Source organism: Lissotriton vulgaris, chromosome 9 (genome assembly GCF_964263255.1).
Source record: "Lissotriton vulgaris chromosome 9, aLisVul1.2, whole genome shotgun sequence".
In the NCBI taxonomy this organism is placed as follows: Eukaryota; Metazoa; Chordata; class Amphibia; order Caudata; family Salamandridae; genus Lissotriton; species Lissotriton vulgaris.
In genome coordinates, this window is record NC_141697.1 from 343,257,140 (window position 1) to 343,279,284 (window position 22,145).

Below are 22,145 nucleotides of genomic sequence, written 5' to 3' on the forward strand. Positions count from 1 at the left end.
TTGATCCTGGTAACGACGGCAAGATGAAGGTTGTCCAAACGCAGGCGTCTATTAGCGAGGTAAGGCAGGATGATGGAGCGATTGATGGACGGTCCCTTCCCTGCTAATGTCTTGTGGACAATACACATGGCCTTAAAATTAACTATTTCCTGAATAGGGAGCCAGTGAAGAGATTTCAGGACTGGTTTTGCAGATTGACGGTTCGTAATCCCAAGAAGCATCCACGCTGCACAACTTCGCACCGTCTGGAGTTTTGAGATGGTAGCACACGGAGCTCCTAAATTGAGAACATTCCTGTAGTACAGGTGAGAAAGAATGAGAGCCTGCACCATAAGCCTTCTTGCAAGGAAGGGGAGAAGGTGGAGGACTTTCTGAAACATCCTTAGGATGCTGTAGCAGGAAGCCGCCACATCCCCGCCTGTACCTTGAAGCTCAGATCTCGGCCAAGCCAGATACCTAGACTTTTCATCTGGGTCTTAGAAGCAGGAACGGAGTCCAGACAGGCTGGCCACATTACTTCTGCTTAAAAAAAAGGAGGGATTCCCTAGAAGCAACATCTGTGTCTTATCACCTTTCAATTTTAAATATGAATGATCCAGCCACGTGGCTACTCCTCCAAACAAGGATGAAGGCCAAGAGAGGAATTGTCAGAATGGTTCAGTGCCACGACAAGTTGAGTGTTATCTGCATAGGTCACTATATGAACCCCAAAAGGAAGCACAGTCTCCGCTAGCGGGTTCATATAAACATGGAATAGGGTGGGACTCAAGGGCGATCCCTGCAGAACCCCACAGCGGAGGTGCATCCATTTTGAGGAGGCATTACCTTAAAAAACCTGGAAGGACCTATCTTCCAAGAATGATTGCAGCCATACTATAGCTTCCCCAGTCACCAACCAAATTTCTGAGTGCCTGGACCAAAATTTGGTGGTTACCGGTGTCGAAGGCTGCACTGAGGTCCAAAATGATAACAACAGTGGTCCCTCCGGCGTCCAGAATCTTCTTGGACTCTTCAACTACTGCTAAGAGAGCAGTTTCTGTTCCCTGTAGCGGTCAAAAACCAGTTTGTGAGGAATGGAGAAGATTGTGGGTCTCTAAGAATGTAGAAAGTACTGAATTAACATGCTTTCCCACAATTTTACTGATCCCTGGGAGAAGCGAGATGGGGCGATAGTTTCCCTGGAGATCAGGGTCAAGACTAGGCTTTTTTAACAACGCCTTCACCATAGCACTTTTCCACTGAGGGGGAACTACTCGGGTAGAAATGGAGGCATTGATCAGCTCCTATATAATAGGGGAAACAGTTCCGGGCGCTTGCTTCAGAATATTAGGTGGAGCTGGGTCTCTAGGCGGCCCACACTTCATGAGCACCGAGATGGTTTTGAACGAATCAGGGTCCATCCAGGGAATTACCTCCAAGTAGTGTTCCCTGCTCTGATGGCTAATATCCAATGTTTGATGATTGCTATGGCCATCTGCAAGGGAAATGACGTATAAATGGCTTGAATTTTTTTAATAGAAGAAATCTGCCAGATTATTACAATGTAAGCCGGTAGCATCAGATGTGGCTGAAGATAAGGGGGGCTCTACGCAGTTTTTTCGCAATGCGAAACATTTTGTGAAGGGAATTAGCTGCCAAGGAAATTCTTTCTTCATAATATAAGGCCTGGGCCAGTTTGATTTCTGCTTTATACATTTTAAGGGCCTCCCTATATTCCAATTTCTTGATTGAGGAAAAATCCTTTCTCCAAGTTCTTTCTAGTTTCTTACAGGTTTGTTTTAGCTCACTGAGCTTGGGAGAATACCATGCCATTCTATTGTTCCCAGCTTTAATCTGAGTCCATTTTTTCAGGAGAACCTGGTCTAGTGAACTCTTCATCCATTTATTAAAATTTTCATTAGCAATAATAGGATCTGGGTCATGGACCGGCTAAGCATTTTCTAAGGCCAAGATCCACTGTTCTAGAGGGAGTTTGGACCAAAGATGTGACAGGATTCTAACCGGTCTAGTAGATGGAGTGCCACTAGTGAGGGTCCAAATAAACGGAATAAGAAAGTGATCGGACCAGAGCACTGGAATGGGGTCCCTTCCTGCTAATTCATTCATGTTGGAGAAATAAGGGTCTAGTAGGTGCCTTTCACATGAGTCTGATTAATAACCTTTTGACCCAATGCCCCAGAAGGATGATAAATTAAAATACCTGACAAAGTGAGCATGGGTGTGAATCTTGTCATAAATGAGAGGTTTCACAGTCTGGTAACGGACCTACGGAAATGCGGCAGGTAAGTTGACTTTTATAAATGATGACGATCCCGCCACCTTTACCTGAAACCCGGTCTAGCCTCTGGATAAGGTAACCTGGAGGGAGATCTTGAACAAGATCAGGATCAGATCCCGTATTGAGCCAAGTTTCTATTAAAAACAAGGCTTCTGGACATTCTTCCTCTAACAAAATAGAGATTTCCACCGTATGTTTAGGCAGTGGCCTACAATTTAACAAAAGCATTTGATATGCTTTCTGATGGGGCAAGGTGATTTGGGAAAACAGTGAAAATGTAAAGGAGCATTGGGAGCAACCGGTATCCGTACTGCAAGGATCAATGGAATGTGAACAGTTGTCCTTAGTTGCCACCTTTAGCTGTCATAGCTCATCTGAGTTATAAAAGTAACTATTTGTAGAAAAAGATACAGGGGTTGTGGCCGGATGCGGACGGGCGCAGACGGGCTTGCCTTTGGCGTACCTTAGGCGCACCTTAGGTGCACCCACTGTGTGTGGTCTCGTCATCCACCCCTTTTGTAGCTCCCGAGTGATGGTGCAGCTACTAGAGCTCTGACCAAAATGGCTGCCAGAAAAGTGCAAGTGCAGAAGTAGAGTTTGTTTTAAAAAAGAAGATAGCCCCCTGAGATTCAACACAGCTCCCACCATTAAAATAACAATGAATGAAAATCAATTCAACAAGAGGATCAGTTTAACAGTTTTTAAGCCCTCTGAACATTAGCAGCGCTTGTAATGAACTAAAGTTTACCGCTTCGCAGTCACATCATCCGCCCCTTTTGTAGCTCCCAAGTGAGGGTGCAGCTACTACAGCGCTGACAAAAATGCCTGCCAGAAAAGTACAAGTGCAGAAATAGCATTTGTTTTAAAAAAGAAGATAGCCTCTTGAGTTTAACACAGCTCCCACAATTACAAGAACAATGAATTAAAATTACCTTTGTGAATACCAAAAGTCCTAAAGTTAGACTTTCATCTCAGTTTACCTTTGTGAATTGGGCCCAAAACTTTCAATATAATTGAGGATATGTATTTGAAAATTCCAAACAATATATGCCCCTTTAAGTGAATTATAGGTTTTCTTTAGGTGAATTGTATGCTTTTCTAGTTGAAAACAAGAGTTTCTCATTTAACCCCTTCCCTGCGCCGCAAATTCCACCGTGGAATAGGAGGGGCTAGGCAGTGGGCGTGGCACTCCCATACTTATGACGGCTCCACGCTGTCATGAGTCACTCACGGCATGTGCTCATGAAGACGTGGAGCAGTCATGACCCCACCCACTCACTAATTCGCGCACACAGGCGGGGAATTAGTGCCGCGTGGGCAGAGCGGCAGCGGCAAGACGGCTCCATGCCATCAGGAGCACACCCCGCCCCTGACATATGACGGCATGGAGCCGTCATGAGCATGCAACGGGTTAAATTGCAGTAATAACGTTTTTTCCACATGGCAGATGTTTGAATTACAAAGTACTAGTAGGAGCTGTAAATAACCAGTATTTTTATAACCCAATTTATACTCGATAGTAGTCTCAGAAGGATGGAAGGCTCAGCCTGCCTTGTAATGATTGACACTTGTGGCATTCAAAACTCTGTGGCGAGCATTAACTAAACAGTTCGCAGCCACATGCTCTTAGCCTGTTCAACCTCTGCTTTGTTTTAAAATGAGGAGCCTTCCGCATCGTGGGGCTAATTATTTCAGCTTTCTTTGCTTTTTATAATAATTTTTAAGTGATTTCAGGGCCCCATCATGCAAGGAAGTGATTTAATGAGCGATGCGTGATGCGTCGACTATCTCCACCTCCGGGTGATTAAACGATTGGCAAGAAGCAACCCCAGGTCTATAAACCGTGTGGTGGCTCTGTGCTTATTGTTCCTGCAGCTGAGGCCCAACAAGCAGATCACCCAGATATGGGGCACTGTGCAATCTGCTAACCAAGAGGTCAGCTCAGCCAATATTAATGAAGGGAGGGGCAGTGACAAATTCCCTTGCGAAGGTGATCTGGTCTCCCCTAGGGGTGACTAGGAGTGGAAGGGCAGGGGCATGTGGTTGAGCTGCTTTGGTAATTAGGAGACCATGTTTAAAACATTGGTGCACTATGTGTGCCAGTACATGGGATGGGGTTGGCTGTCTGGTGCAAGCGTGGAAGAGGTGTACAATGTGAAAGTGGTTCTAGGCTGGGGTTGTCGTGGCGATGTCTGTTAGTTTAAATCCTGAAAGCCACTTGGCCACTCATTGCAGCTGAGAAGCCAAATAGAACTGTTCAAAGTTGGGGACCAATAGTCCCCCTTCCGTGGTTGGCATTTGGAGTTTCTGAGGTGTCACTCTACATCTGGTGTTGTCCAAAGAAGGTCCCTTGTGAATTTGTCAAGCATTCAGAAAAAGGATTTAGGGACGTAAAGGGGGAGGTTAGCAAAATAGTGCAGTAAATAGGGCAGCATGACCATCTTAACGAGGGCCACTCGCCCAGTGATGGGAAGTGGAAGAGTTTTCCAAAACGCTGATTGTTCATGTGTTGAGGACACCTTGAGGTTGAGATTACCGTCAAATAGCTCAACGGGACCTCAATAAATGCGGATACCTAAATACCAGAATGTAACAGGTTTCCAGTTGAGATGGGCACTTCCAATGTGGTAAGCAGGGTCTGGGACAGTGGCACTGAAGGAGTAGAGACATGATTTCTCCCATTTAACTTTGAGTCAGGAAATCATCCCCAACTTGTGTAATATGTGCCCTATGTCTGGGGTAATCATGTGGATGTTGGGTAGATATAGGAGTAGGTCGTCAGTAAAGAGTGATACTGAGTGCAATCTGTCTCCCAGTGGTATTCCCCAGGCATGTCCGTATGTGCAAAGGGTGACCGCCAGTGGTTCAATGGCCAGTGCAAAGAGCAGAGGGGATAATGAGCTCTGTCGGGATTGTTATTCGACCAGAAATCAAGGCTCTGGTCTTTTCCTTTGTCAGTGGTTGTGTGCAGACTTGTTTTAAGGCATGGGAGATGTAGGCTCTGGCTAAATAGTCAAGCTGTAATAACTACCTACAACTCTTTTGTTCATAGAATGTTTGCAAGCATACCACATTCTCATACAAGGCTGCCCCTCAGGCCAATTCCATGCCAATATCTGTGCTGTATGTGGATCAAGTCAATCCAAGGGCAACTCGAGAAAAGGAGGGATGTCAAAGGGTACAGATGCTGATTTTAAATAAGCAATTGCCTCTTGTTTGTCTTTTTTCTTCTACTAATGCTCAACTTTTAAGTTATGATCAATGGGTGTGTTTTTGCTGAAAATAGATCCTTAATCCAAAGTTGTTGCTAACAGCGCCCCAAAATAGGTTTGGCCCGGAACCCCCAAAATCCTTAAGATATCTCTAGATTAATACACTTGACGCCCAACCATAACGTAACAAAACTGAAACTAGAAAAATCCACTACAGGGAATCAAATACAGGACTAGGCATCTGAGGGCCGTTCTCCATAACCCTAAAAAATCTTTGCAAGTTTAGTGAGGTTTTCAGAGCCAGGACGAACCCATTTTGAGTGGGATGTATGAGTGTAGGTACCAAAGGGGCCCAACAGTCTCCTAATATTTTGGGAATTATTTTGCAATCTGTGTGGAGCTATGCAAGAAGGCGGTCCGAGCCTAAAACAGAGGGGTCATGATTCGGTTTCGGCAGAGAGGTAAGTAGTGCATTGTAAAGCTAGGGTAGCAGACATGTGATCTGGAGGGCCTCTTATAGAGTGTCTGGAATTTGGTGGGAAGCTGGTATATGCTTTGTAGAATTCAACCAGAAGACCATTCGGACCTGGGGACTTCCCTGTGGCCAGGGCACGTATAGCCTCCTCGATCTCGAATGGGGTTATAAAATTATCTAGTTCAAGTCACTGAACAAGACATATGTTAGGTTAGGGTGTGGAGGTTAGAAAGGAGTCTATGGCATCTATGTCTGTGGGTGTGGGTGTGGCCGACACATGCATCGAAGTATAATATCTCACCATTTCAGCGTGAATTGCCATCTGGGTATATAGGAGGGTAACATTGGATGAGCGACACACCAGTATGGGATGTCTAGGTTGTTCCTGGTGAACAAGCAGTGCTAGAAGCCATTCTGCTATGTCTGCTTCAGGGACAGCGTTGTGATTTCCTGAGGGCAAAAAGACTGCAGGATAACGAGGCATATTCCTGTGTATAAGCTTTCATGAGCTGAAAGTACGTGTGATTGGCTGAGTGCTTCCCAACAGTTATCATTAAAAGGTGTTCAGCCATTTCGACTTATAAGGTTTGCATTGTCCTGCCATTTTTCAATATTTGCAGAACAAGTTGCAGTGGTACATGGTGCACTTTAGGTACAAGGAAGGTACAATGAGGCCCACAGTGGTTCATATATAATTAATCCTGGTTTCACATAGTGATGTGATGTTACCAAAGGGTGACGTTCCTGAGCTGTTCAACTAAATAGGCACAAACACATCAAGTTAGTGACCACCATCCTTCTGTCTCCCCAGACTCACTCTGTCCATGAATGCCCATGTCCAAACAGCATGTTTCCAGGAAAGAGGGGTGCATTCATATGCATTAGTGGCAGCCACAGTAGCAGTTGATGCCCTTGGCCGGCTAGATTCCCTCAGCAGCACTATTGCTATTTGGGATAATCTGGTTCACCTTCTGACTCTATAGCACCAATATTGCAGTGCTCCTGTCCTGATCTTTCCTTTACAAATCATTGTTTTCAGGTATGTTAATTTAGTCAACTTAAATAGTGTGCTCAAGATGGTGGAAGGCCCTCCCTCCATTTTCAGTGTATGTAGCACTCCAACATCTTGCATACACCACTTTTAGTTGCTCCACTAAGCTGCTCTGTGCCAAGGCCAGCATGTGGGTTCCTAGCTCCTGCCTCCTCACAGTCTACCTAAGAGGTACCCAAAGGAGTTGGACATCTCACACTGGAAAGAACTAAACTTCTAATATCAGCCATTGCCTGCAGACTAGACCCTGTCCACCATGCGGAGGTATCCATCCAGAAGTTTAGTACTTCAGTTTTGTCAGAGGTGAGTTGGAGGCAGTTGTCTCTCACGCATTTGGCTACGTTGGTCATGGTGTTGCAGAAGTTGGTTTGGCATTGGATAGGTCCTTAGTGAGTGAGTGAGTCTGCATAGGAGATTATGTTGAGTCCATGGGATCTGACGATGATGGTGAGGGGGGTCATATAGATGTTGAACAGGGTGGGACTGAGGGATGATCCTTATGGTACACCACACATGATGTCTTTGAGGTGGAGGGGAAGGGAGGCAGTCACATGCTTTATGTGGAGTCCTGTAAGGAAGGAGGCGATCCACTTGAGGGCGTCTTGCTGTATGTCTCTGTTCAGCAGTCTGTTGATGAGGGTGTTGTGAGAGACGGTGTGAATACCTTGAAGAGGTTGAGGAGGATCAAGGCCACATTTTCTCCACAGTCTAAGAATGTTCTGATGTTGTCTGTGGCAGCAATCAGTGCGGTCTAAGTGCTGTGGTTGATACAGAATCCTGATTGGGGGGTGTTCAGTGGGTGGTTTTGTTCCAGGAATTCGATGAGCTGCTGGTTGATGGCTTTCTGAAGTACTTTGGCCGGGTATGGGAGAAGGGAGACAGGAAGAATATTTTTTAGATTGCTGGAGTCGACGCAGGCTTTGTTGAGGAGGGATATGATGTCTGCGCATTTCCATCTGTCCAGGAAGGTTGCTGTGGAGATGGAGCTGTTGAAGATGCTGGTGAGTTGTGTGCTGATTAAGTTTGTTGCAAGGTTGTAGATGTGGTGGGGGCAGGGGTCAGTGGGCGCCCCAGAGTGGATTGAAGACATGATGGCTGAGATGGTCACGGAAGCGAGCAGAGAGCAGGTGGTAATGGTTTAGCTGATGTACGCTGGATGGTAGAGGTCGTTGGGGTTGAGGGTGGTGGACAGGAGGTTGAAATTGTTGTAGATATTGGTGAACTTGCTGTGGAAGTAGTCTGAGACAGTGTTGCAAAGTTCTTGGGAGGGGTGGATGGTGTTCTCTATGGTTGTTAGATTGGGAAATTCTTTGACTATTTTGAAGAGTTCCTTTGTTTGGTTGGCCACAGAGTTGATGCAGGTGGTGATGGTTGCTTTCTTGGCTTACTTGATGTGCCAGTGATATTTTGTGAGCTGCTCTGTTGGCGGTGTTCTTGGTGGCGCATCATAATTTCTCCAGTTGGTGGCAGTTGCGCTTAGTGGTCCTGGGTTCTGGGGTATACCAGCTGGCATGTTTGGAGGTTTTGTTGGATTTTTTAGGTTTCAGTGGAGCAGCTCTGTCGGCACAGTTGGTGATCCAGGCGGCGAAGTTCTGGACAGCCTGATTGAGGTCTGTTATGTGCTTGGATTGGGAGGTGGTGAGGACCTGCGACCACTGTTTTGGTGGCCTTGCTCCAGCTGTGGTGTGGTGGGGGATCCGACACCTGGTGATGGTTCGCTGAGTGTCAGTGATGGTGAAGTGTACAATAGTGTGGTCAGTCCAGGTGAGTTCTGTGGTGTGGCTGAACTTGATTCTGTCACTAGAGGTGAAAATGAGGTCAAGTTTGTGACTGGTTTTGTGCGTGGGTTCAATGACCAGTTGGGTGAAGCTGATGTTGCTCAGGTTCTCCAGGAGGGCAATGGAGCTGGCGTCGTTTGGGTCATCAATGTGGAACTTGAGGCTGCTGAGTAGGACATATTGGTGAGAGTCGATTGCTAGGGGGGCAATGAGGTTGGAGATGGTGTCACAGAATGTTGCTCGGGGTCCTGAGGGTCTGTAGGTGACGGTGCCTCTTATGGTGGTCTTACTGTCACTTTGTAGTAGGAAGTTGAGGTGTGGGATCCTCGTTGGTGATGGTGCATTGGATGGATTCCTTGAAGATGATGACGATGACTCTGCCTTGTTTGTTGGTGAGGTCTTGATGTATAATCTTGTAGCCTTCAGGAGAGGCAGTGGTGATGTCAGGGTTTGAGGAGAGGTGATGAAGGCGATGTCCATCCAATGGTGGTGATGGTGTACCAGATTTCTGTGGTGTGTTTGCAGAGAGAGCGGGTATTGAGCAGGATACAGTGGAGTGGTTGTGGGGTGTTCTTGGTCTTGTGGGCAGGAGTGGTGCGGGATCTTTCGTAGGTTGTGTCGGAAGAAAAGTGGAAGTGAAGGATCCTTTGGTGAATAGTGGGGTGGAGGAGACGCAGCTGGTGTTTCAGCGTCTGGGGTCTACATCCAGGAGTTCTTTTGCAGTATAATGTTGGGTAGCAGGAGGGCGATGGGTCCTGGAGCTGGGTGTTGTCCAAACAACAGAGTGTTGGTGGTGCACCTGCTGCGTAGCTGTGCAGTGGCCTCGTTTAGTGGTCCTGGTGGGTGGTCCTAGTGGTGCTAAGGACTGGGAAATGACCTGGGACGAGCAGCACAGGGTCAGGGACAGCAGGCAGCGCAGGGACAGTGCAGAGGGAGCGGCAGCGCAATGACTGGAGGGCAGCAGCTCAGGGACAATGCAGGGGGAGAGGCAGTCCAGGGACAGGGGGAGTGGCAGTGCAGGGACAGCGCAGGAGTAGCAGCAATGCAGTGATGGAGAGGCAGCGCAGTGACAGGGGCAGCAGAGCAGGGGGAGCACAGTTACAGCGCAGAGGGAGTGGCAGTGTTGAAGAAGTGGCAGCGCAGAGGCAGGAACAGCAAGCAGTGCAGGGGGAGCGGCAGCGCTGGGACAGGGACAGCAGCAAGCACAGAGATGGCACAGGAGGAGCTGCAGTGCTGGGGCAGGAACAGAAGTCAGCGGGAGAACAGTTCCGGAGTAGCGGCAGCGCAGGGGCAGGAGGGTAGACACAGTACCTTAAGATGGAGTGTGGCAAAAGAGGGGTGGCCCAGCCTTCTCCGAGCTCTGACGGGCATGATGCAGGAGCCGCAGGTGAGCTATAGAGGTGCAGGAAGGAGCAAAATCATGAAACCAGCCGACCTCACCTCCGGGCCACTGAGAAATGAAGTCCTATAGTCTGGTGGTGAGAGGGAGTGGGTCAAAGGCACACCCTAGCGTGGACTAGCAGGCAGCAGCAGGAGGGAGGTAGGGGCAGCAGGCAGCTATCGCGATGAACAAGCCAGACAGGAGCTATTTAAGTGCCGGTAGGCATAAAAATCAGGAAACCAGCTGCAAAAGTGGCCACTTGAGGGGTGGGAGAGGCAGAGGGCCGCAAGTCAACACTGCAATGTCATCAGGGCTCAAAGGATGCCTGATCTTACTTATCTTAACTGGAATTTTAATGGATTGGTGCTGATTGGGGGCGCTCTCACAAGACTAATAACAGTGAAGCATGTCTACTGGATACCCCTGTGACAATGGGCTCCACAGCACGATTTCGTACCCACCGATCTCTCCTCCTCTATTTTCAGGTAACTGTTATAGGATATACTCTGGGGATTCCGGACGTTATTATGGGCATTACTTTTCTGGCCGCCGGATCAAGTGTACCAGACTGCATAGCCAGCGTGATCGTGGCAAGACAAGGTGAGTGAGGGAGTAGTTGCCTTTTCATGGATAGCAATTATTGTACACCAAATCTGCTCTTCGTAAGTTGAGGAAAATTGGAGTGAGGGATTTGGTGGGCATGAAAGATACTAGATACAGAGCGAAGGGGCCTGATGTAATTCAGAGAAGTGTATGTTACTCCCTGGGCTTGAGTGCATTTCAAATCTGCACAGACTCATAGGAAGGGACGAGCATATTCAGTTCTAGGACTGTATACTGAATGCTGTCAGAGGGAGTTCCAGGTATAGGTTCGTACTTTTGCGTGAAATAGAACAGGAAATGCATACATATCCCAATAAAAAAACTACTGTGCAGCAGGCACTAAAAAGAACTGTGAAAAGAGAGAGTTGGAGAACTTCCATTGGGAATCATTTTGTGATTCAGACCGATTTTAGGTGTGAGGCGCTGGCCGGCTGCGGCTTCATCGTAAAGGTGGAGGAGCGTCGCCCCACTTCTCTCTCAGCAGTGAAAACATGAAAAATATAATGATAATAAATAAGGTTATTATGATTTTATTTTTCTTTGCTGAGCTGAGACAAGGTTGGGGTCCGGCCATCCTGAATGACAGCAGCTGCAGCAGCGAGGAGGAGTTGTGGGCACTGTAAGTGCGCATGTCAGTGTGGCCAGCCATCTTAGGATGACCAAACCGACATGCACACTTAGATCTCTCCACCCAAACTGTGCTGCACAGAGGTTGAAGAACAGACACAGTTTTGACACTCACTCAGGTCCTGGGAGCCTAAGTCCTACAAATTGTTCTTTTGGGGCTGTGCCCTCCTATTCTTCCTCACCACATCGTCATCTTCAACCACCTTCAGGATGGCTGACGGAGGACCTTCTGTCAAACTTAAGGCAGGAAGTCTATCTCCTTTTAGCCAAAGATGAAAAAGAGAGATTCCAGCTTCTGAAGTAGAAACTGGGTGTAACTCCTACTACATCCTTGTGCCAAAGGAAAGCGGAGGTCTTCGCCTGTTTTAGATCTTCACCTTCTCAATACCTATCTGCAGAAGGATAAATTCAAAATATTCATGCTTCCCCAAATCCTGTCTGCCTTGAACCCTGAAGACTGGACAGGGAATGCAGGATGCTTATTTACGCTGCCTGTGGTTCACAGTGGGCAGGATCAATTTTAATTTTCAGTGATCCCTTTTGGCCTCACCAGTGCCCCTTAGAAGTTTACGAAAGAAATGGTGGTGGTCAAAGGACAATCTAGGGAGGTCAGGGTTGCCTATCTTCCCCTATTCCAATGACTGTTGGAAGCAGGCTCCTCCCAGGCAGTCTTCAACCATCTCCAGACAATGGCAAACTTAACATTGTTGAGGTTCACTATCAATGAGCTGAAGTCACACTGACTGCTTGGCAGACCCTCCCCTTTATCTGAGCCATTCTCGATTTAGTAATGTTTTGTGCTTCTGCCCACAATAGAGAGTCCAGGCTGTGAGCTTGATGTTTCAGCCTCAGTCCCGGATCTCAGTGTGGGTGATCTAAGGCTGCTGGCATTATTGACTCCTGCATCCTGCTGGTGCCTCATGCAAGATGGCAGAGGCTGGCAATGCTGTAGGAGCTGGAGTTCCACTCAGCCCAACATCAGGGAAATTTTTTGGATTCGATTCATATTTTGGTGGACACTACAAAAGGTCTGCAGTGGTGTCCACAGGACTGTGTTTGGCTCAGTGGCTGGCACTTCTCTTTACCCCACCCAGACCTGACAGTGTTCATGGTTGCATTGCTAATCAGTTGGGGAGGCCTTCTGAAAGAGATGGAAATCAGAAGACTCTGGTCTCCAGCTGAGAATCACCCTCAACTCCAACAAGATGATGTTGAGTCATTTCTCTTGTTATTGAAGGCCGTTTTGCCTTTCATCATCAAACTAAGGCTGATGCAGGTGCTCACTGACAACATCACCGAAAAGGTGGTTCTATAAGAAGCAGAGTGGGCAACTGAGCCCTGTGTCAGTAGGCCATGCACCTGTAAGTAGCTGGACCACCAATGGATTTTCTGGTGGCGAACCACCTGGTGGGTTGTTTAAACACCAAAGCAGGCACTCAGCTGCAGATGCCTAGCAGACACCAAATGGCATTTGCACTTGCAGGTGCCAAAGGCTGTCTTCCAGCATTGAGGAGGACCTTTGCTCAATCTTTTTACTACAGCTGAGTTTACAAAATAGCACTTGCTTGGCAATGCATTCCATCTGGAGTGGAACTAATGACTCCTGTATGTCTTCCCTCCACAGCCTCTCCGGCCCCAAGTTCTGAAGAAGATCAGGAACGACTGGGCCCAAGTCATCCTAGTGGCACCGGATTGGGCCAGGAGAGTGTGGTACCCAAAACTCCTGGGCATCAGCATTGGTCCTCTACTGCTTTTTTGTAACAGCAGTAGGGCACCGTGTTTCACCCGGGCCTGCACAGTGCTCGTCTCCATGCTTGGACAGTGAGCGTAAAAAGTTGACCTCCCTCAATCAGCACCCCAAGGTCGTTGATGTCATCTTAGCAGCAAGGCATCCCTACACAAAATCAGTGTACGCCACCTGTTGGGACAAATTTGTAGGCTGGTGCGGCACCAGATAATTGAGCCTTTACAGGCATAGTTGCATGAAGTGCCACTGTTTGTTCTGTCTCCTGCCTGGAAAGGAATTTCCTTGGGCACTGACAAGGGCTATTTATTAGTTATTTTGGCCTTCTTGTAGTTGCTGGATCAGTCTTAGTTATTTAAATTAGTTGTGATGAGGTTTTTGAAAGGTTTGCAACATTTGTTTCCACCCAAATCCTTTGTTGTGCCCCTGTGGTAATTGAACCCCAGTCCTCAGATTTTTGCTGGACACCCATTTTGAGCCATTGCACAGTTATCCCATAAGACTTCTGACCTTGAAGACAGTCTTTTACATCAAAATAACAGTAGTCAGAAATTTAAGGGAACATTCGGCACTCTGTAAATCCATAATTTACCACCTTCTTCTATGGTAAGTTGGTTTGAAGGACTCAAGCCTCCTTTCTAAGATTCATGGTTGCTTCTTTTCATGTCAGCTAGGTCATCACCCCATGGCATTCCTCTAAGGATGAAGAGCGACTCCATCAGTGGGCTGCTAAAAGAGCATCGCGTTTCTATATCCATTGTACAAATGAGCATTGAGTGGATGATCAGATCTTTGTATGGTTTTGCAGAGCAAGGAAAAGAAAATTTGTGCAAAAATTGATCATTTCTCAATAAATTGCTCTCAGTATTAAGATCTGCCAAGCATTATGAAAGAGCTCCAGAGGTGTGCAGGCTCAATCCACCAGGGCCAAAACTGCTACCACTGCGTTAACACTCTGTGAGGTAATCAAGTGTATTATATGTTGTGGTTGTGCAACCTCACCATATGATACTTACCAACCCCTTTAGAACCAGTAGGTTTCGTTTGTTAAACCTTAAGCTCAAACCTAGTTAGATGTGGCTCTGAGCAGCAATGCTCATTCAAATGAGCAAGTGTAAAGAATTTAAACAGCACCAAAACAATTGAATAAGAAATCGATGAGACACTCAAGTAATCTGACACCAATATATAAAAATAGACTGTATATTTATGTATTTTTAGACACAACAATGAAAAAGATCCACTGGATGGTTTCAGAGATACAGAATTTACAAGGTACAATAAATCAAAGTATTTAATTCAACCATGAACAAGCACTGGCAAATTCAACAAATTTGACATTTAGAAACGTTTTCACCAAAAAGCTGGACTAGTTGTACTGCAGTCATTTAGAGCGACTTTAAGTGGCCAACTCAAGTAGGGACAAACTTCAGTAGGGAGCCAGTCAGGGGGATCAAAAATGTTGTCAGAGGTAGGAGGAGCTACGACAGCAAACAAGATGGCCGCATAGTCTCCCGGCTCCGCCGACCTCCGTCTTTCGCTTGAAGATCCTGTCATTTATCCTGATATTCCGCCCCATATCCGTGTCTATGAACTAAACTGCAGTCCGATGGAGCAATCCCGAGACTTTTCCGACATTGTGGAGTGGAGTAATGTTGAGGTTTGACTCGAGGCCTAACCCAGTCTGGAAGCCGAGGTCTCGATTTCTGGTCCAGCCGGGTCCTAGTTGAACAACAGCGGACCGGTGAGGGCGGCAGGGTCCGGTCCATGGAACTTTCTACATCTTTTGGATTGCTTTGCTGCTGATCTGCTGCCTGGTCTCGTATCGAAGGTGAAGAGACGGGTGACGCCCGAGGCGGTGTGGCGGGGTCCCTGACCCGGAGGCCTAGCGTTCGCATCGCCGGTGCCTTTGGGTTGGGGACTTGGCACGCTCGAACGCATGTTGACGATCTGTCCCTCACGCTTCATCCCTGCTCCGCCTAATCTTCCCCCGGGGAGAGCGGCTCTCCGAGGAGATCACTATGCCTGATGTTATGCGAGACCCGGCGGAGCGGGCTGAGTGCGGCCCGTCATTGCGGTTAGTGCTGGCAGCCCTCAAGGCACTTCAGGTGACTATGGAGGCCCAGGTCTGGAAACTGATGTCAGCAGCAGATGGAATTAGGAGATCGGGACCGGACCCTGATTCGTCGCTCGGGACTCGGCGGCCTGCTCTACTCCCGATAGACACCCCAGCGATGCATTCAGACCCGGTGCATGGAGCTGTGTCTGCCCCTACAGAAGCGGAACTGATTGAACATGCTGAGATCGGTGTATCGACTATATGGTCGGAATCTTTGGCTTCGCTACCAGTAGAACATTTAACTGCTGTTCCCACTCTGGAAACTTTTGGTCGAGACTGTGAACTGTGTTGGATTGTGTTGCACCCCCTTCCCAGCTGGTTCATCAAGATGGCAGAGGGGACAGTGTCTGGCCTTGAAGTTGGTGAGGGGCATCGTTGGAACCGGCCATGTACTTTGGGGTTTGCCATCCTTTCTCCATGTAGCAGACTATATTTCGGCAACTTCTATGTATATTTTGACAATTTGTGGCTGGGGCTCTACTTACCAGAGGGAGTCAGTAAGTTTGATCGACGGGGTCAAGGCTGAGACTGTTGTTTTGGGTTTACTATTGTGGTTTCATCGGTAACGGGATTTGCTTTATTAGGTTAACAGAGACCGGGCGGGGTTTATAGTTTCCTCCGGTGTAATCTTCTATTGTGTTCTGCTCGATTGCATCAGCTTTGTGGGGGATTCTTTGTTAAGGCGGTGGGGGGGAGACCGGGAATGTGTACGATAAAGCCCTCCTCCATTTCTACTTTTAGTGTAGGGGTTTAGTTCTTCTTTTATATCTCTTTGTTCTTCCTATATTTCGGGTTTCAGTTATTTGGGGCGACAGGCACGCTGCTAGGGGAGTAGGCCGTAGTCATCTGCAGGGGAGCAGGGTGGGGGGTTGGGGGAGGGGATTTTTTGTTTTGCCTTTATTGTTTCTATGGCCTTTTTTCTCTTTCGTATCTTTCCTTTTGCCTTTTCTTTCGTTTCTTCCTTTTTCGGGTCAGCGTAGTGGGTCCACCCTTGTGTCTATTATCGATTTTTTCTTATCTGTGCCTATACTTTCTACAGTATATCAGTATCAATGGGCGGGCGCTTAACTGTTGCGAACTGTGATTGTATGCTTGTTTATCCTGAATTGTATGAATAAGCGCCACTGTTCTAAATGTGATCGATCTAACTTTGGAAGTCCTACTATTTTGCCCGCCCTTTATGCGACTCTGTGATATTGCATGGCACCTGATCCTTTCATTTTTATATTATAAAATGGAGCCTTTAGAATCCTGTCATTTGCTTGGTATGCTTAATAGCCAGTTTCAACCGAATTTGTGGTACCTTCGCTTCCCGGGCTGCCGAGTCGTGTCCTAACTGACTTGCTGTGATGACACTGATTAGCGGCCGGCCCTGGTGGTTGTAGGCCCATATTTGTACCTGGTTGAAATAACAATAAAGGTTTTCCAAAAAAAAAAAAATGCCGTCAGAAACAGTTACCTCAGCAGGTGAAGCAGGCTTCAGTCAATTCCAGGCACTTTTATCCGTTGCAGTGGTTTCCTCTGGAAGTGGTCCTGATGCAAGGGATGCTCAGGGACACTGTGGATATCATATGGTTGACGGGGGTCTTCCTGTGGCTACTCCTCGGTCGATGAAGAGGGAGAGGTGGACCTGGTCCCAGGGTCGATGTTCTTTGAAGTCCTCTTGGTGCTGGTAGAAGTCAAGTTGCTACTGGGCTACAAGTCTCCTGGTATCACGTTCACAGCCAAATCTTTCCGGGGTGGTAACTCACATTCTGTGCAACCAAGCTGCACTCCGATGGCTCTCTAGGGCTAGCCAAACTCAGGTATAACTTTAAGTGTTGGGCCCGGGTGCTTCAATGCTGCAGTTGGTGGCAAGGAGAAGGTTCTGGGATGCCAACTTGCTGCAGCAAACTTTACAGCTGTTGTGGCCCAGTGCAGTAAACAGGAGGTCAGGCAACTGCCCCATGTAGTCTCTTTGCTCTGGCTGGGCTCCAGAGATTACATTTCTCCATGAACAGGAATCAGCAGGCTTAGTCCTTCTTCTTTGCTAGCCACCAGGTTGATCACTTCCTGGGAAGTATGACATCTGGCTAACCCAGGATTCACCATTCTGCCCACTCCCAACATGGCAGAACCCCCCTCTCTGCATCCACAGCCACCTAGCCCAACCCAGAGATGTGGCGGTAGTTTATTGAGCCGCGACAGGCCCTGCAACTCGCTTCTCTGGTGATGCGACAGCAACCTTTGTGGCGGCGACACACTTCTCCGCCGATGCAACATGTTTCTCCGGCGATGCGTCGGCAAACAACTGTGGCGGCGACACAATTCTTCCATCGCGCTTCCAGCTCCCAGCAACATGCAGTCTCTAGAGGTCCTAAAAACAGCAGCAGGAACCTCTCTGCAGGTAGAATTCTTTGCAAGGAAATTCAGGGGAGCAGGTGGTGCCGTCCCTGAGACTTCAGAACAGGAGGCGAGCTCAGCTTTAAGCCCTTGGGATCTTTCTCAAGATGATAAAGAACACACAAAGTTCCTTTTCTCCTTTCCTTGGCGATAAGTAATTACTGCAGGCCAATCCCAAACAGCAAAGAGCACAGAGGCAATCTCCTCCTTCAGCTTTCTTGGTTTCTCTCCTTGGAAAAGGATTGTCTTGATTCCCAGAAGTGATCTAAAGTTCTGGGGTCTGGGCCCCTATATTTATACTACTAAATCCTGTGTTATCTGAAGGCAGAGAGTATCTGTACCTAGACAACACCAGTTCTGTCCTCCCTGGTGCAGCTTCCTGGCAGGAGGTGAAGACAACATTGTTGAAAGCAGACCTGGCCCAGGTAGCTGAAAGGAAATCTCCTCCCCCTACTGTCTATTTAGTGGAGAAGTGTGGCTCAATGGTTAGAGTTGCAGACCCTGATGCAGAGGTCTGGCCCGGGACCAGGGTTCAATACCCCGCCTCGGCGGGTCTTGGGCTCAATTTCCTCAGACCTGATCATTCTCGCCTCGGTGCCTATTCTAATCATGGGTCCCACTCTGCAACTCTGGGCAATAGTTTGCTTAATCTCCACAATGGCCCCACAATGCTCGGATGTCTGGCTCCACCTTGGGGGTGCCCAGGATTGGACATTTCACAGGGAAAAACCAGGAAGGGTTCCTAATCGGTATACGGACAGCGCTGGGACACTTCCGCTGGCGGTAGCTGTGCGCTTTACAAATACCGGCATTTACATTTCAATGTAGGCTCAGGCAAGTGAAAGGAAATCTCTTCCCCCTACTCTCTATTTAACCCAGGTCTATTCTGCCCAGCACTGACCCAGCAGACTGCTGGAGCCACAGCCCTCTCCAGCCCCCTGTCACTCAGAAACCAGTCATGTGATACACAAACCTACAGAGGCATACTGGATGGTTAGGCAAGAAAATACCTGCTTTCTAAAAGTGGTATTTTCAAACACAGAAGGCAAAAATAACCCACACTAAAATATGTATTCTAACATTCTGAGTTCAGGCATACTAAACTTGTTTTTCTACCTTGTTCCCTGGGTGAGTTGGGATTATAAGATGTTATAAACCAACTGCCCATTCTGGCCTATGGGAACAGGTAGCCCTGCAATAGTGAAAAACAAAATTGGCTGTAATTCACTATCATGGCATGCCACACACACCAGGGCATGTCCTACCTTACACATACAAGGCACCCTGCCCACAGGTGTACCTTGGGCCTACCTTAGGAGTGACTAACATGTAGAAAAGGGAAGATTTAGGGACTGGCAAGTGTGTGCACTTGCCAAGTCGACATGGCAGTCCCAGACTGTACACAGGCTCTGCAATGGCAGGCTATCCACATTTTACAAGCTGCTTCTGTGGGTGGCACAACCAGTGCTGCAAGCCCACCAGCAGCATTTGATTTACAGGCCCAGGGCACACATGGTGCACTGTACTAGGGTCTGACAAGTAAATCAAATAATCCAATCACGGAGTTACTAATCCATTACAACAATTTACAATTGGGAGCACTTGCACTTTGGCACTGAATAGCAGTGGCAAAGTGCCCAAAGCATCTAGACCAGCAAAAACATAAGAAAAACACAGAGGGCAACAGCAGAAAAATGGAAGGGAAGCCCACGCCAATGGTGCCAGGTCTAACAGTGGCATTGTGCAACTCTGTGTCGGATCCATCCTGCCCCAGATTGACTTAGGGGCCCCTACCTAGTCACCACCTCAGTTCGCTGACATTAGTTATTTTCATTCCACATCGTCCAACACTCCCTTAAACTCTGTCAGACCTGACTTTATTTTTCAAAATGCTTTAAGTGTAAAAGTAACATGATTCCCCCCTCCCCCTGCCTGCTGCAATATCAAAAGGGTTCAAGCCTTGCAAAGATTGCCACAGGCAAACATCAGTGACAGACCTTCACAAGGTTTGTCTCTGGTGTTTGGGCTCATTACACGACTCTGCATCATGCAACAAATGCGCTTGGATGAATCCAAAGGCCATCCTGAACCACGAAGTCAAGCTCTATGTTGCAGAACAATGCCAAAAGATCTGATCCCGCTCAAAGTTCAGGACACGGACACACTCTTGTTCCCAAAGCCAATCCTGTGACTGCTCTTCTTCCTTATTGAAGTCATGAGGTTAGTCTAAGAAGAAGGATAAGAAGTCAAATCATGGCTCTCCATCATCCCACCATTCCTGCCACAAGGCGTGGTGCAGGGCTTAGAGTAACTCTGAGTTGCGGTCTCCGACCTTGAAACTGATCCAGACTCTGGTCATGATTTCACCTATGTTCCCAGGTGATGTTAATGATGCCATCCTACAGATTTTAGGCACCGTACCAGATTCCTCTGGAGAGCCTTAGACTCTAAGGATCCAAGGGGCCTTCCAGTTGGTTATCTACTGGTAGATCTGACCACAACTGCAACTGTGCCCTTGGACGCTGCTTTGGGGTAAGCCCTGACATCTAAGATGATATCTACTCCTAGGCCCCGCACAGCAAAACAACCAATTTCTGAGCCTCAAATGTCGAGGCTGGCACCGACGACCACTGACTTTAAATGAGGAGCCTATAGTCCTTTCAGGCTCAGAAGTGAATTGGCTGTGACAACCACTGAAGATGCACCCATCTCATCCCCTAGCAATTTTAGATTTAGACACACTGCCACTACATAAAAATTTGCCTGATGTTGATGAATGTTCACAGGTTTATGATGAAAACCTATATTTAGACATCCAAAATGCAAGTGCACTCGATACCTCCCCGCACGCCAGTCTACACTCACCCACTCCTAGGGGTATGACCACAGAAGAGTCGGCCTCCTTAGTGATGGTGATCAGGAGGCAGCAGGGTCCCTTGCACTGCAGCTACCCACCACTGAGGTTAAGACAGATGTCCAGACAGTGGTCCTGCAGTCATAGCAGACCTCACAGGATCAAATGTTACCTTTTAATTAGGCTCTCACTGATACTGTGCTGGGGGGCGAAGCCAGGATCTTGTCCACTAATTAACAGGCAGATAGCAAGAAGACTCAGATCGGTTTTGGGAGATGCTACCTTTCTCCTATAACATCCCACACCAGAAAGTCTGGTAGGCCAGGCCTCACACAGAAGGCACAAACCCAGTGTGTTTCCAACCACACTGTCATACAAGAGAGTCAAAGCGCTTGGAGACATTAGCGAAACGTATGCTCTCCTCTGTGAGTGTTGCCCTATGTTCATTCAATTCTATCTGCCTCTTGGGTCGGTATTCACATGCATTGTGGGACATAGTAGTGGAATTCTTGCCAGCAGTCCTGGAGGACATCAGCAGATAAATTACGATGGCCAAGATGCAGGGACAAATGTAATTCCCTTGAGTCTGAACACTACTGATTTCTTGGGTAGGGCAATGTGGACCAGTTTGGTGCTTCAGCGCCACTGTTGAATTTGCTTCACAGGGTGGTTCTCAAGCGACGTACATATATCCTGAAGGACATGCCATTTGATTTGATGGCATATGTCTCTTCAGAGACAAGGCAGTCTCAGCTTTACAATGCTTCAAAGAGAGCAAGCCCACAGCATGCTCCCTTGGACTGGCAATTTCACCCTTTTTGAGGCTTCGGAAGTGTTTCAGAATAAGCAGACCTCCCAAATCTTTCGAGGTTGAGGTTGAGGACTAGCCACCAGCACCCAGGCCCCCAGGAGCAACAAACTACCCTATCCCCAACCCCTCCCTCCAAAGTCACAGCAAAACCAGTTTAATTTGTCCTTGGTGACACAAACGAAGTGGGATGTTGGATCACCTTTTACTTCCAAGGGCACCAGAGCATTACATCAGAACGATGAGTGCTCCACATCTTACAAAATAGATGCTCCCTCCATCCCTCTGGACATGCGTCCTAACCCACAGCACCTTCCAGGGAACCACTTGTCCATTCTGCGAGGGGGGGTTCAAACCCTACTATGGACAAGGGAGCCACAGAGAAGGTGCCGGCATAAGAAGTCAGAACTGGTTGTTACTCATGTTACTTCTTGGTGCTAAAGAAGGATGGAGGTCCCAGCCGGATCTTTGATTTTTGCCCTCTTAACTTCTTTCTCAGGAATCACACGAGTTCTGTCTGCCTTGGATACAGGAGCCTGGATGTTGGAGCTTGATCTTCAAAACACCTACTTCCACGTACCTGTCCTGCAGTCCCATAGGCGTTACCTGCTGTTTCAGGTAGCCCACAAGCATTTTCAGTTCTAAATGCTCCCTTTCAGCTTTACCAGTGCGTCTCAGGTGTTGGTGATGGACACTTCAGAGATTGGGAATACCAGTCTTTCTATATCTCAACAAATTGTTGCTAAAGGCAGGTTCACCTCAGACAGTTGTGGGCCACCTTCAGACAATGGCCAACCTGTTGTCATCGCTGAAGTTTTCCATCAATGTGGCAG

General features: G+C 47.7%; 1 protein-coding gene across 2 annotated transcripts in view; it reads left to right on the forward strand.

Annotated features, from left to right (window-relative positions):
* The window catches only part of LOC147690098 (sodium/potassium/calcium exchanger 4-like), a 558,445-nt gene that overhangs the window by 503,391 nt on the left and 32,909 nt on the right, over positions 1 to 22,145 (forward strand). For both annotated transcript variants that reach the window (XM_086937689.1, XM_086937688.1), the window contains exon 14: positions 10,661 to 10,775. In XM_086937689.1, coding sequence (XP_086793815.1) covers positions 10,661 to 10,775 — 115 coding nt within the window. The remainder of the gene's footprint in view (positions 1 to 10,660; positions 10,776 to 22,145) is intronic.